The 15,906-nt window shown below is 45.7% G+C and overlaps 1 protein-coding gene across 1 annotated transcript in view; it reads left to right on the forward strand.

The window, feature by feature from the left end:
• The window catches only part of MSH2 (mutS homolog 2), a 53,525-nt gene extending 42,090 nt beyond the window's left edge, over positions 1 to 11,435 (forward strand). Inside the window, exons 12-16 of the mRNA XM_081854594.1 lie at positions 6,081 to 6,326; positions 7,369 to 7,573; positions 8,195 to 8,442; positions 9,459 to 9,631; positions 10,976 to 11,435. Coding sequence (XP_081710720.1) covers positions 6,081 to 6,326; positions 7,369 to 7,573; positions 8,195 to 8,442; positions 9,459 to 9,631; positions 10,976 to 11,146 — 1,043 coding nt within the window. The 3' untranslated portion in view covers positions 11,147 to 11,435. The remainder of the gene's footprint in view (positions 1 to 6,080; positions 6,327 to 7,368; positions 7,574 to 8,194; positions 8,443 to 9,458; positions 9,632 to 10,975) is intronic.
• Positions 11,436 to 15,906: the final 4,471 nt, after the last annotated feature.

Here is a 15,906-nt window from a genome sequence, read left to right on the forward strand (position 1 = left end):
AAATAGAAATGTGACCCATCTTATGGTGAGGACAAACTACGTTAACTGCGGAAAACAATTTGCCAACATGGCCTGCAGCCGTACGTCTGCTTAGAGGTTCCATTCAGAGCTTGGTTGGGTTTTCCTCTGGATATTATGTAGCACTCAGCTACAGATGTCAGCCCAACTGCTGCTAATGAAACAGAAGGCACTTCACAACCCTAGCCTTCCTTCCACCTTGGTTTCCTGTCCCTGTTCTGGTTTTCCATGAACATTCCCTGACACCACGGCCGTTCAGCCAGTGGCAGGTTGGGTGGTCTCGCTTCTAGAAACAAAAGCGAGCACGCTAGCAACTCTGAGTGAGCATCAGTTGTCTGAGGTCACATCATCTCAACCAATGTCTAGAGAGGGCTTTAAAACTGGCAGGAATTGGCAGATTTCTGTTTTCATATCCAAATACTATTCCTTGCTTTAAAACATGCTGGTGCCATTTTTTGTCACTGATCTATTATTTTTGGCATGTGTACATGTCCTATGATTTTTAATGTGACAGTTTGCATCTCTGCACCCCAAGTGTCCTAAAGGGGCGCCATTCCAGAGATCTCTGTGCTCATGAATCGGATGTAGATTCAAGCAACTGGAACCCTCACATCCTGCTCTGACAGGGCACTGATGTGCAGGCAGTATAAGCATGAGTAAGATGGTGATAAAGATGAGAAAGACTTGTGGTTTTCTCTTGCGTAAGCTATTCCAGATTGCTTAAATGCTCGGGAGCAGCGGGCGCCCAAGCATTTGGGCACGGCAGCTAAAGGAACGTTTAGTGTGTCAGATTGGGCCTCGTAGCGTTTTACCTTTGTGCGCTGCGTTTGCATTTTGCTGCCAGCTGTTTTGAGTGAAACGGAAGTGTTGATAATAACACCGCCTGCTTTAGGTGTTAAAACGTGCTGAGAGGTATTGATACTGCACTGCTTAGGTAAAATGGCTGGAAATAAATACAGTAAATGAATAAGAAAAGAAATATATTGTCAGCTAGGATTGTCATTTTTTAAAGGTTTTATAAATTTGTTTAATGGTGCATTCATACAACCAATTGCCTCCCCATCCTTTGTGCTGGCTGCAGTATTTGCCATGTGATTGGATTAAAGCTGAATTAGATCTGAAGGGGTCCAACTTACTAAGACATCTGCAGCCAAAGCTTGATTTATATCACAGGGCACATCCAAACCATACATTTAAAGTGCTGTGATACCACAGTCATGGCTTCCTCCCAAAGGATTCTGGGAGCTATAGTTGTTGAGTGCGCTGAGAGTTGCTAAGAGACCCCTATTCCCCCTCACAGAGCTACAGTTCCCAGAATGGCTTAACTATCAGTCCTTCTTCACAGGTAACTCTGGGAATTGTAGCTCTGTGACAAACTACAGCTCCCAGAATTCTTTGAGAGAAGCCATGACTATCTAATGAGGCATCACAGTCCTTTAAATGTGTAAACATGGCCGTAGTCCATTTTAGCCCAGTTTTCAACTTGCAAAAGGAAGGAACTTGATGTGGCCTCTGTGGTGACTGTTTTGTATCGAACTGGCAAAAAGACACAGGTAATTTAGTCGGTGCTGAATCAGTTTTGCCGAGGACAGCTCTAATAAAAAGCCTGCATAAAATTCATATTTTTAATCTGCTTAATGGACGAATAATAATAATAATAATAATAATAATAATAATAATAATTTATTTATACCCCGCCCATCTGGCTGGGTTTCCCCAGCCACTCTGGGCGGCTTCCAACTGAATATTAGATTGCACAAATAGATTGCACCATTTAATCTTTTCATTCTTCATTTGTGGGTGCTCTGGTGTTTAGTTTAGCTGTGGAATCGTCTGGCTTCTTTGTCTGACTACATCTTGTGTTTTTCGCTTGACGTGAAATGTACAAAGCACTTTACAGAATTGCATAAGCAAAATACAGTTCCCAAAGGATCTTACAATCAAAATTTCTGTAGTAGAGGTAACACTAAGGGAAGTTGTGGGAAGAGAGATAACAAGGGGCTGGGAGGACCCTGCAGCTTCCTGTGCCCCTTTCCTGCCTGTTATGGGAAAATTAAAAGTACCCTACCACCATGTGTAAAAAAACGAACAAAAACTAGAATCAGGGAATCTGTGGCTGAATCTCCATCTCATCTGGTTTGACCCAAAGCTGAAGTGGCTCTACTGAAGCACACTAGCATGTTCAGCAGCAGTTTCAGGAAAAGCTCGGGTGAATGCCTCCTAGCTTTGTGGGTGCATGGGAGCACAATTGCAAATGTCTCAGTGAATACATTAGTGGTGGTTTTCTTAACTGCATTAGCTAACACCACCCACCTTCCCTAACTTCTCCTTCCAGGGCAATTATCTATAATTGTTTCCCCAGTAGCCATTTGTGGGTAGAGACTGGTCTCTGAACATCTGGCCAGACATCTTTGCATGGTAGTTCTAAGATCCTTTGGGGCAATAAAACGCACAATTGGGAGGTGTTGCGAAAGTGAATTGGGGTGTTCGTTTGGGCGGGGCGGGTGGGGGAGAGAAGGATGCTGTCAAGAAGATCAAATTCTGTCCCTCTGGAAGGCTTTATGTATAATAGAGAGACAGCAGGTCTGTCTTGTCAACCAATTTATGCATTCAGTGTTAACAGCTAGTGATATGCCTTTTCAAAGCCAGGGTTGCTCACAGCAGTTTAATTAGCCCTTGCTCTTTACCAGTTCAATGAGACGGCGAAGGCTTGCGCTGGAAAACTTTCCAGAGAGAGTACTAAAATGTGCAAGAGTGATTTCCCTGGTGTGCACTTGCAGAATGAGCTTTCTGAGTGCTAAAATGTTGTCACCTGACATCGCTTACATACTTTAGGACTTGGCAAATAAGCGGCAGGATCCTTCCTGAGTAGTGTCAACAGGCTCTGAGTGTAGTTGGTTTCAAATGCTTAATTGGAGCTTAATGATACTTTGGCACAGCCCACAACTGGTGCTTTATAGTACTCAGTGACTCCGTTCAGGCGTAGTACCACATCTTGGTTTGATGCTACAAGAGGGTGGGGAACCTCAGGGGCTGAATGCAGCCCCCCCAACCTCAGTATCTGGCTCGTGGGACTTTCCCAGGCAGCACCCCAACTTCCGCTGCTTTACACTGTCTTTGAGTGCTTTATCCTGGCTGAAATAAGCTCTGATAGTGTTTCTTCACTTCCCAGGATGGAGGGGTGTGGGTGGGTGTTTGTGGGTGTAGAAACTGCCTACCACACAAAAGCCAAATTTACATCCATTGCTCTTTAGCCTGAGCCCCGCTGCCCCACAGCTCTCCATCTAGGCAAGCGACAGGTATTATCAGTTCATGAACCCAGTTAAAGGACAGTTTGGGTGTGGAACATGGCTGCTTAGGGGTGAGAGGACATGGCCTGGGGTGAAAAGGGCTGCTTCAAGGCCCTGGCCTCAGGTTCCCCAGCTCTGATGCAGACTTTAAAAGATCAGCAATAGCAATTTGAACTGGGCCTGGAAGCCACTGCAGATGAGCTAGATCTGGAATATTTCATTGAGGCTTCTCCCGTGATCAGATGATTCTGCGCGAGCTGCTTCTTGAAACATAGAATACATGCAGGTTGTGTTTCAGTCATTTGTGTGGGAGGTTACTAAAGCATGGGGGACTGAGTTCAACTCTTTATCTGAAAAGAGCATCACATTGACTTGCTAGCTTAAGCCAGCAAAATGCACTCCTAGGCTCTGCAGCCACCTGAGAATCCAGCAGAAGTTCAGCATTTAGGAGCAACACCTGGTTGCAAATCTCATCCTTAGTGGGGAATCTGACCCCACTAGGATAGTTTTGGGCTGTCCCATCATCATCACTTCTTTACTGCCTGGATTAAGCTTCCATTTGTTATCCTTTATGCAGTCAATAACTGCCTTCAGGCATATTTTTAGGGAATGCAGTGCTGCACCTGAAGTTGAGGGGGGGGGGAACGGAGTTGGGTGTCGTTATTAGGGGCAGAACACTTTTTTATGGCCCAGACATCCTCAGCGACTTAAGTAGTGGTATGGGGTAGTTTGCTTCACTTTGAGTACTGGTGGTTGAGGATCTCAAGAGGCTTCATGGCTGAGGGTTGCTCTTAGTGTATGTATGCCAGGAGAGGATGAGGGGTTGGGGGAAGATATTGTTCCTGATGAGCACTGCAGTTGTGGTGGTGTGTGTTTAAGACTTGACTATCCCCTGCATGCTAAGTCAGGCTCCTGCGGATTGAGCGGACTAGGCCAGTAGTGGGTCCACCACATGTTTCTGCACATGCTGTAGACGGAAGTGAGGGGCACATGGGGATCGTCAACCTGGAAAGGGAGTCCATCTAGGAGAAGGAAAACCCTGATCCTAAACCTCTGCTGCCTTGCGGCTAGACTCATTCCTGAGAAAGGCTTTGGGAGCAAACCCTGAGGAACAACCCGTACCTGCTAGCTTGTGGGACATCTTTGGGAGAAGAGAAGGTTAAAGAGTAAGCCCTTCACAAAATACTACTACTACTACTACTACTACTACTACTAATAATAATAATTTATTGTTTATTATTTATATCCTGCCCATCTGGCTGAGTTTCCCCAGCCACTCTGGGCAGCTCCCAATCAAGTGTTAAAACAATACAGCATTAAATATTAAAAACTTCCCTAAACAGGGCTGCCTTCAGGTGTCTTTTAAAGATAAGATAGCTGCTTATTTAGGGAAGCTTTTAATGTTTAATAGGTTATTGTATTTTTAGTGTTTTGTTGGAAGCCGCCCAGAGTGACTGGGGAAACCCAGCCAGATGGGTGGGGTATAAATAATAACTTATTATTATTATTATTATTATTATTATTATTATTATTACTACTACTACTACTACTACTATTATTTCCTTCACATCTGATGGGAGGGCGTTCCACAGGGCTGGTGCCACAACCGAGAAGGCCCTCTGCCTGGTTCACTGTAACCTCACTTCTCGCAGTGAGGGAACTGCCAGAAGGCCCTTGGAGCTGGACCTCAGCTTCTGGGCAGAACGATGTGGGTGGAGACGCTCCTTCAGGTTTACTGGGCTGAGGCCATACCTGTCTCAGCACCTGATTACACAAACTGGCAGTATCTCTCCATGGTTTCAGGCTTGGGGGGGTTGAACCTGGGTCCTTCTACACGCAAAACAGATGCTCTACCACTGAGTTATATTTTTGCCAAAATGTATTGGGCATTTTATAAGCATGTTTTATTATTTTGAAAAAATTCTTTTTTTCCGTACTGTTGGACCGAGGCCAATTCAAAGGTCAGCACCAACACTTTGAACTGTGCTTGGAAACGTACTGGGAAGTGGAGACCCTACGATGGTTGGATGGCACCTTATGCGCCTCCTTCTGACAACTCCTGCAGCCAAGCTGGTCCACACATATTGCTCTGCTTTCATTTGGACCACCCCAGTGAGGTCGAGGGGGGCGGGACTTCCATACACACTACCTAGACTTGTGCCATGGTGGTTTATGTTTCCTTTTTTAATGTAGTGAAATAGGTGTGGCTATTTAGACTGGCTGTTTTTTAAAGTGAAATGAAAGTGGTAAGGGAGAGGTGTAGCATCTGCTTTGCATGCAGAAGGTCTCAGATTCAGAACCTAGCATCTCCAGATAGGACAGGGTACGTCCCCTGTCTGAAACCCTGGAGAGCAGCTGCCAGCCAGTATGAACAGAACTCAGCTAAATGGACCGTTGATAGGACTTCATATAATGCAGATTCCTGTGTGGACACTGAGCCCGCAGGGAGAAGGACCACTCAGCCAGGGGGACAGCAACACAGTTCACTGAGGTGCAAGGATATTCCATAACTGAAATGTTTGCACCTGCAACCATGAAGCCAGGACCCCAATTGACCTCCCCCCCACCTTGGGATAATCAAATGCAAAAAAGAGAAAAGTGTTCTATGTTCTCACCTGCAAGTTGGCTTATCATGTCACCAGCTAGAATTCTCATTGTATGCTAGGGTGGTAGAAGTTGATAGAAGCGGGTGGTGGTGCCAGATTAACGTCTGGATTCCTTTTAGATTTCTGCAAAGCAGGAAGCTGCATTGAGCCTGTGCTTTTCCAACAGGGTATAAGGAGCCCATACAGATCCTGAGTGATGTCATAGCCCAGCTGGATGCTATTGTCAGTTTTGCTCATGCGTCAAATGCAGCGCCGACCCCGTACGTACGCCCAACAATTCTGGAAAAGGGGACAGGGAGGATTGTGCTGAAAGCCTCAAGACACCCCTGCATTGAAGTTCAAGATGACGTTTCTTTCATCCCGAACGATGTGACCTTTGAGAAGGGCAAGCAGATGTTCCATATCATTACCGGTAAAAACTTCATTTATATGCCATGCCTGTTTCCCCTCTTGCCTCCATCTTCTCTGTTGTATGTGTGCGTGCGTTTTATTTATGAGGATGCTTTTAGAGTAAGTCCGTATCCCGGCCTCAAAACAGAGAAGAAGTGAGCCTATAATAATTTCTGCAGACGAGCGTTCTACATTTAGGTGGGTGTTTTGATTTGAAATGGGGAAGGAATCTTAGGCAAGCCTTAATGTTCCAGCTTCCAAGTTTGAAGTCTGACTGACAACCAGTGCAAAACTGACCCAATATGCAAATCAGTGGAAGTGATTTTCATAAAATGCAGATGGAACAGCCATGGTTGCATTGGTGGTGGTGTCGCTCACTCACTGACAAGGTAGAACAGCTTATGAATATGATAATTAATCAAAAGTTAATGAAGAAGGACATTGAAGAATAGCTGTATTTAATCAGAATTAATGTTGTTTTTTAGGGACGCGGGTGGCACTGTGGGTAAAACCTCAGCGCCTAGGACTTGCCAATGGCATGGACGGTGGTTCGAATCCCCGCGGCGGGGTGAGCTCCCGTCGTTCAGTCCCAGCTCCTGCCCACCTAGCAGTTCGAAAGCACAATTAAGTGCAAGTAGATAAATAGGTACCGCTTTATAGCAGGAAGGTAAACGGCGTTTCCGTGTGCTGCTCTGGTGCCGGTTCGCCAGAGCAGCTTCATCACACTGGCCACGTGACCTGGAAGTGTCTGCGGACAGCGCTGGCTCCCGGCCTCTAGAGTGAGATGAGCGCGCAACCCTAGAGTCTGTCAAGACTGGCCCGCACGGGCAGGGGTACCTTTTTTAATGTTGTTTTGTTGGTTTTCGGTTTCATTTTGCTTCAATAGATACAATTTTTATATCATGTACAGTGTAAGCCGCATACAGATTTTTGAAACACTAAGTGGTTTAAAATAAAAAACAGCACAGTATGTTAAACTGAAGTTGCATATTAGGTTGTCAAGAAGACCTTTACTCCTCCTGCTTGAAATGGTGCTTAATTTCCTGCTGCTACTTGCTCTGCAGGACCAAACATGGGAGGGAAATCCACCTACATCCGCCAGACAGGGATGATTGTTCTCATGGCCCAGATTGGCTGTTTTGTGCCATGTGACTCTGCAGAGATAAGCATTGTCGATTGCATCCTGGCTCGGGTAGGAGCTGGAGACAGCCAGCTGAAAGGCGTGTCTACCTTCATGGCGGAAATGTTGGAGACGTCTGCCATCCTTAGGTAAGACCTCCGTTTGCAAGCCTTGCTCGCCAGAAGCCCCAAGTGTTTCTACAAGCTTAGTGACCCCACTCCCCACGGTGCTTGTGATCTGTTTTGTGCACAGGACAGATACTCTCTGAGACTGGCCACAGCCACCGGAATAGTATATTTTTGAGAATCTCAGAAGTATCCAAACACAGGAAGAAAACAACGGGCTCATTTTGCTTCCAAGTTGTTTGCCGTTTTAGTTCAGTATTATTGGGAACAAATGGGACCTACAGCAGAATGTTTCAGTGTCTTGTATTCCTGTTCAGTCTCATAGTACCCTTCTCCAGGACACTCCATTCCACACATAGGTTCTTCACCCTCCTTCCCATGAAATTCAGACATTTACATTCTTTGGCTACTGAGCACCCTCAGTCCCTGAAGTACTTTTGGAGTGTTTGGGCTACACAGGAGTCCACACTCGCCTCTAAACTTTGGAAATAGAGGGAATGTTATCTGGAGGAGGCTCTTAAAAGAGAGGAATGTTGAGGAAGTAGCATTGGTGTATCCTTGATTGTTCAGGGGCCAGTGGTGTAGTTTGCCTGTTTAGTTTTGAAGCTGTACCACTTTTGACAACTTTATTGCCTCTGATTTTAGGATTGCAACAGAAAACTCATTGGTAATCATTGACGAGCTTGGGAGAGGAACATCTACCTATGATGGGTTTGGATTGGCCTGGGCGATCTCGGAATATATTGCCAGCAAAATTGGAGCGTTTTGTATGTTTGCCACTCATTTCCACGAACTGACCGCACTTGCTGACGAGATTCCCACTGTGAATAACTTGCACGTCACAGCGCTAACCACAGAGGACACGCTGACGATGCTGTATCGTGTGAACAATGGTGAGGCTCGCTTCAGATCCCTGGAACAAATCCACCCTGTTTACTGTAGAGCAGCCTTCACTAGCCTGATGCCCTCCAGATGTTTGGGACTACAACTCCCATCATCCCTGCCTGTTGGCCCAGCTGGCTGGAGCTGATGGAAGTTGGAAAGCACCACATGGGGGAAGGTTGGCGTTGTGAGAAACCTATGACATTGTTGGACTCCAGCTCACTTAGCCAGTGGTCAGGGATTATGGGAATTGGAATTCAACAACACCTGGTGAGCCATAGATTCCCTGGCCCTAGTTTAGTGTATTGTGAACAACCATAGCCGCCTCCTGGACTCATGTGCTCCCCAACCCCTCCACCTGGCCAGGAAGAGAAGTTTGGAAGCTTTCAGTTTTAGTTAGCAGCCTGTCATGTCACCTGGAGGGCAAACTGTGGTTAACCACACTAGCTGATTGGTTTCAAAGAAGCCTGCTTTAAACTACTTCGAGAAACTGGCTTGTTGAAGCAGCCATGGTTAATGTTAGCCACCATTCCTGATTTGAATGACACAGGAAGCCACCGTTAACTTTAAATGGAAGTTTCCAAGCTACTCCTCTTTTGGGGGTGTCCCAACATTGCTTGGCTCTGGGCTGGATATGTACATATTGCGGTACCCTTTTCCATTCCTGTCCTCTGAATCCTTTCCAATTTGTGGCCCCCGCAAATTACTTTTAATGGTTGACACACGATGCTTTTGCAACCCCAAATGGACATTTTCCTTTTGTACTCTTGTCCCATGTTGATAACTTGCTGCTTCTTAGCAATGTTCACTTTTATGGTGTTTGAAACCCCCTGACCCAGCCTGAGTTTCAGATTTCCCCAGCTCAAGCAGGATTATGTTTAACTGCTAGAAATTGGGGCTGAGTTTGACCCGGACATCACTTTTCAGGCAGTCAGTCCCCCCTCTTTTTGAAATAAGCAGCATGGAATCAGATGCACAGGTTGTGCTTTCAGCTTTTGAGGACTGACCCCAGTCATGCTTCTTCCAGGGCCTTGCGACCAGAGCTTTGGCATCCACGTGGCAGAGCTAGCTGCTTTTCCCAAGCATGTGATAGAGAATGCCAAGACAAAGGCCTTGGAGTTGGGGGAGTTTCAGACCGTTGGAAATCCGCAGGCCGAGGAGGAAGAGCCACCAGCCAGGAACTTCTACAAAGAGAAGCAGGTTTGCTAACTGTCATACGCTTGTTGAAATCAGTTCTTTCCCACTTTTCTATAATGTATCTACAAGATTTAGATAAGGATTTGTCAACAAGAACCTCTTAACCCCTGGAATGGTGCCCACAAAAGAACATGACTTATAGGGTGCATAGTATACTCTGCCTGCCTTCCTGTCTCAAGAGATGAGACAGGAGATCCACGTGATGGGATGAGCTCCTGTTGCTCTGTCTTAGCTTCTGCCAACCTAGCAGTTGGAAAGCACACCAGTGCAAGTAGATAAATAGGTACCGCTGCGGCGGGAAGGTAAACAGTGTTTCTGTGTGCTCTACTTTCTGTCATGGTGTTCCATTGTGCCAGAAGTGGTTTAGTCATGCTGGCCACATGACCCAGAAAGCTTTCTGTGGACAAATGCCAGCTCCCTCGGCTTGAAAAATGAGATGAGTGCCACACCCCATAGTTGCCTTTGACTGGACTTAACCATCCAGGGGTCCTTTACCTTTACCTTACCTGTCTCTCTATGTCATTTATCAGAAAACTGATACTACTTTGAGCTCCCTGAGGCATCTCCACCAAAACCAGGAAGTTTAGCTTATTTCATCACTGAGAGTTTTGCATTCTGTGGCCTCTTTGCTTTATGATGATGATTTGTGGGTGAGCAACAGCTGCTGCATTAACAACTGCTCAGATGATACTTTCTGTGATTTTGAAGCACTGGCTTGCAAAAGCTCACTCGCCAATGTGTGTTTAATGCTTAATCCTTTTGAGCCTGCAAATTTATTCCCTGATTTTTTCAGTTAGACTGATGCTGTCCAGACATGTTTGCTGAATGGTATAAAGAGAACTGTAAAGAACGCTTTGTGAACTGATTTCAAGGAGTAGCCACGTCAGTTTGCTGCAGCAAGGAAACTCTAGTTGCACCTTAAGATGCTGAACCGGATTATTGTAGCCTGGGGTTTTGTGGACTAAAGCCCATCTCATCAGTTACACACAGTATTAGGAATTAAAGGCTATCAGGACTTGTATAAATCACTTGGGTGCAGCAGCCAAAGCAGATAAATTCTGTGATAACCATCAGTATTCACACACACACACACACACTTTAACTAGGAGTCTGAATCTATGTCTTCTGTGTATCACATTGCTTAATTTGCCATTTTCTGCCATTTTAAGTCATTGATCCACAAATCCTGGGTTGTTGAAATTGCTGTTATTTTCAGTGCCAGACGAATGCATTCGTAGGGGCTTAGAAATGGTGCAGCAGAAGCCTCTGAGGCTCCCCACCCATGCTGCAGAGGAATCCAGGAAAACACAAATCAGAGGCTGAACATCATTTTCTTTTCCTTTCTAGGAAGGTGAAAAAATAATCAAGGATTTCCTTTCTAATGTGAAAGCATTGCCACTGGCGGACATGTCTGAGGAGGACATCAGAACCAAACTGAAGCAGCTGAAAGATGAAGTCGGGGCAAAAAACAACAGCTATGTGAACGAAATCCTTTCCCAAACAAAGCTAGTTGCGTGACATGAGAAAATCTAAACAAGGAGCCGTTTGAATTAAGTTGGAAGTCCACAGTTGCACTCAGTCAAAGGCCGTTGCCAAAGGAGGTGATGCCACATCCTGTTTCTCACAATGGCAGGTGCCATGTTAAATACTGGAGACCAGAACAAATTGTTATTTCCCAGCTAGGACTGCATGTTACTTATTGAGTAGTTTTCTCCTATGACGGGTTGTGGATATGTTGAACATTTTCTATGGTATTCTAATTTTGAAATGGTTGCCCTTAAATAAATGCAATGCATCATGGTTTGAACTGTTACTCCTTGTTTTATTTCCGCTGCATATAGAAATATTTAAATAAGCAATAGCAGGAAAACAGAATTGGACATGGTGCTCATTATTGCTAGAAATGTTCTCCCATGCCTTATTACATCTGTGTTGAGACTGTTAGTTCAGCAGTTTACAACGGGGATGAGGAAGCCTTTTTAGTTTCCTCCTGGGAAACTTTCCAGGGGCCAGAGGAAAAAATAGGTAGAGCGACAGCTGAGGTCCCTGCAGTAGGCAAGAGGCATAACCACAGTTCAAGAACGCTCTCCAGCCACAAACAAAAACACTCAAGGAACAGTAAGGGGCACGGCCTGGGGTGGAACATGACTAGAGAAGGTTCTGAGGGCCAGATACAGTGGCCTGGAGGACTGCTTTTGGCCCCCTGGCCTGAGATTTCCCCACTCACCCCTGATTTACAATATTGACTGAGTGAGAACTACAGGTGGGTAAAGGAAAGGGGGAAATTACAGTGCAGTCAATACTGCAAATCAAGTAAAAGTAGCTTTCTAAGATGGAAGAATAGGGCCTGGATGGTGGAGCTGTTTTGAGCACCAGAATGGAATGGAGCTCACAGTTCTTTTGAATAAATATACACTCCTGGTTGTCACCGGAAGTTTTCTTCGTCATTCCAGCTGAATAATTTTGGGAAAGGGCAACACTTCACTGGTAGAGCGTACAGGAGCTTCCAGGTTCGATCCCTGGCATCTCCCAAGGATGGATAGACCTCCATCTGAATCCTGGAGAACCGCTGTCAGTCTGGGTAGATGGACCAATTGGTCGGACTCAGTATAAGATGGCTTTCTATGACCGCAACTATACCCCAAGTACATTAGTACTGTCCTCCGCCTACGGTATCGTTGGGAGACTGAAAGTTCTGGTGGCATCAAAACGTGTGCACACACTACACTAGACATCTTACTTTGTGTGGGGAAATATAACATCAAAGGTGGCTCTTACAGCCTGATCCTGTGCATGTCAACATCAGAATAAATCTCACTAATTTCCATGAAACTTACTCATGAGTTGGATCACAGCCTTAGTTTGGATTGATTCCAAGGGTAAAATCCTTTCTTCTGCAAAGGGAGATCCCAACTCTTCCACAGGCTCCGAGGTAAGAAATCATCCATCATACAGGCTGCACCTTGCTGTTTTCTTCAAGCAGAGAGAAGGAAAAGCTACTTGTTCTAATTTCTGCCCCCCCCCGACTTTCTGGAGTACATTTGCACTGAATGCAGAGCCATCAAAGCCTCGCAGCTGAAATTGTGCTGCTGTTGAGAGTGTCCAAGTGTCACTTGACTGTCAGCCCTGTGTGCGATGAGATTTTCTTCCTCTGGTGTGCTTATTTACACTGCTAATTCATCCAAAGAAGGTACTGAGGACTGAAGGCACCGGCAATATTAGCAGTTCATTCAGTGGCTTTTCAGTTACGGAGGAAAATAGCATTTGGTTGCAGTGAAAGACCTTTCTCCCCTCTTTTTACAAAACATGGCCCACGGTGGTATATTTCAGAGGTGCTGTCATCTTTGAAAAGGATGGTTTCTGCTTCTATTCAGTGGAGGAAATTGGGATATTATATGGTAGAGTTGTGAGCATTAGGCAGGCAAATGCACTTGCAGTGTTTCATTTTCGGGGGGGGGGGATTGCAGAATGCCCATTTTTTACTTGGTGTTTGAAAGCACCACCCTGGGTCCACATTTCTCCGTTTTTTCATTGGTGAGACTGGGCCACTGCCTGAAATAAGAAAGTTTGCATTTAATAATAATAAATGTGCTGGAAGCCAGCCACTCGGCACATATAAAACCTCAATGCTTTATGCCAGCCCCAAATGTTGGCAGACCCGAACTTCACATCGGCTCTTGCCAATACAGCCAGTGATCAGGGAAGATGGGACTGGTAGTCCAACTGCATCTAGAAGGCCGCAGGTTTTGCCATACCTGCTTTTATCAATTCATACCCTCCATTCAGTGGTGTCTACATCAGGTGGGGGCGTTTCCATATCTGCTCCTTGACACTAGCATTAGCTTTTATTGCTGGGCTAGGCTTCCCTGCCTTGGATTGTGAAAAATAAAAAAACAAGACGACCGTGGTGGTGAACCTTATTTGCCCCATGGGCCAGGTCCTCGCCTCTATCCTTCCCGGGCCAAATTTGGCAGGTGGCGGGTGTTGACATCACAAAGACTCCATGTGATCATAAAAAGAGCCTCCTGGATCAAACTGATGGTACATCTGAGTCCTGCATCCTGTTCCCAAATTGGCCAATCAAATGCATGAAACCATCAAGCAGGACTTGAATACAAGACAACTTCTTCCTGTGGTTTCCAGCAACTGGCCTTCAGAAGCACTGCTGCCTCTGACCATGGAAGTGTTGAGAATTCCATTCCACCTTAAGGAACAGGCTTGTGGAATTGTAGCAGGTCACATGTCTGTTTACATTCCAGCACAGCTTGCTGGGAACTTCCGTTTTGTGTATAGCTTTTGCTTATGTTTTTTGCTTTGGACACGAAGGAGATCAGATATGTTTCCTTTTGTCCTGATCTACGCTGAATAAACCTGCTTGTTAATATGCTCGCACAGCCTCTCGTGCCACTTCTGTTTGTGCAGCGTTTTCTCTGCTGAATAGCGTTCACAGTCTTCTAAAGTCTGTGTTGCAGATTTATGTTGCACCGAGGACTGGAGTTCGCCTGGCACACCGGCTGGTGGGCCGAGCCAGGTGGGGACCTGCCAATTGCCCCCGTTTCCTTGCATGCATGCCAACAGGAAGAAGAGCAGAGCCATCATGGCTGCTAGCGTTTGATTGCCCTCCGTGAATTTGTCTAATCCTCTCTTAAAGCCATCCAAGTTGGTGTTCATCTCTTAACACCTGGCGGAGCAAGTTTTAGCTGTGCTGGGTTAAACCACAGAGCCTAGGACTTGCCGATCAGAAGGTCGCCAGTTTGAATCCCTGCGACGGGGTGAGCTCCCATTGCTCGGTCCCTGCTCCTGCCAACCTAGCAGTTCACAAGCACGTCAAAGTGAAAGTAGATAAATAGGTACCGCTCCGGCGGGAAAGTAAACGGCGTTTCTGTGCTCTGCTCTAGTTCGCCAGAAGCGGCTTTGTCATGCTGGCCACATGACCCGGAAGCTGTACGCCGGCTCCCTTGGCCAATAAAGCGAGATGAGCGCCACAACCCCAGAGTCAGTCACGACTGGACCTAATGGTCAGGGGTCCCTTTACCTTTATGAAGTAGTACTTTGTTTTATCTGCCCTGAATCTTCCAGCGTTCAGCTTCGTGTCCACAAGTTCTAGAATTATGACACGGGGAGTAAACCTTCCCCCTGCTCACTCTTCCCAGGCCATGCGTAATTTTATATTCATTAACATTTGATGATCGCCAAGACTTTCAGAGCACCACACAGGGCTTGCAGAGCATCCTTCAACTTTTCACAGTCTTCCCACTGACAGTGACTCCAAGCCTCCTTTCAGCACGGTCTGGCTGGGGTGATTCAGTTCTCCACAGGTTACGCAGCCAATTCAGCCGCACTTCAGTTTTATTGCTGCACCACCAGGGCATCCTCCTGGTGATGCAGCAATAAAACTGCTAGCACATTTGCAAAGCTAAGCGGGAGCCAGCACGGTTTCAAATTGGGGGACCACGTGTTGAGATTCCTACTTTGCAGGGGGTTGATGACCCTCAGCGTCCCTTCCAACTCTACAATTCTATGTTTCTATCTGCCTCACATATGACTTAAGGTGTGGGACAGATGGGCATGGTTTGGGAGAAGTTGCCTCAGGCCCATCAGGACACATGCTAGGCCAAATCTGGCTTGCAAACTGGAGGTTCCCCATCCCTAGCCAGCAACATGATTAGCCACTTGGTACTTCAAAGCAGAATGGCATTGGAAATGGTCTAAAAGTGAATGATACCATTACATTGCAATAAGCACCTCAACAGAACACTGCTTGGTTGTCCTATACATCCTCCTTGAGCATGTGATAGATGAATGCGTAATTCTGCCTTGTATGTGCTAATCTAGATAATTGCCATCATAACAAGATTTCGTTTCTGAAGATCTACACAACAACCAGCCTTTTAAAAAAAGCAAAAAGCTGTATTGCTAAACGTCCGATTTCTAAATATATTCTCTCATCTGTTTATTTCAGCTTGGCATTTATCTCCATTGGAGGGGTGGGGGGGATGGTGAGATGCGCCTGGAGTGCATTCTGACAAGTCATCACTGTGATGAAAATAAATGACATTTAAAGCAAGAAATAAAAATAAAATAAATCTTTGGTTTTTGCCCATGCACATCCAAAAGTTGCTTATTAAAGAGAATATCCTTTTCAGCAAGGTGGCGGCACAAATGTTTCTAACATTAGGATTTAACATTTTCTGTGTTGATTAACAGAATAGTTGTTCTCCCACATTGTTTCCTGGTTCTTCTTTCTAGCAACGGGGAGGGGTTGTCACGCACCGTAA

The sequence above is a fragment of the Podarcis erhardii genome, assembly GCF_964252035.2.
Source record: "Podarcis erhardii genome assembly, chromosome: 3".
Taxonomy (NCBI): Eukaryota; Metazoa; Chordata; class Lepidosauria; order Squamata; family Lacertidae; genus Podarcis; species Podarcis erhardii.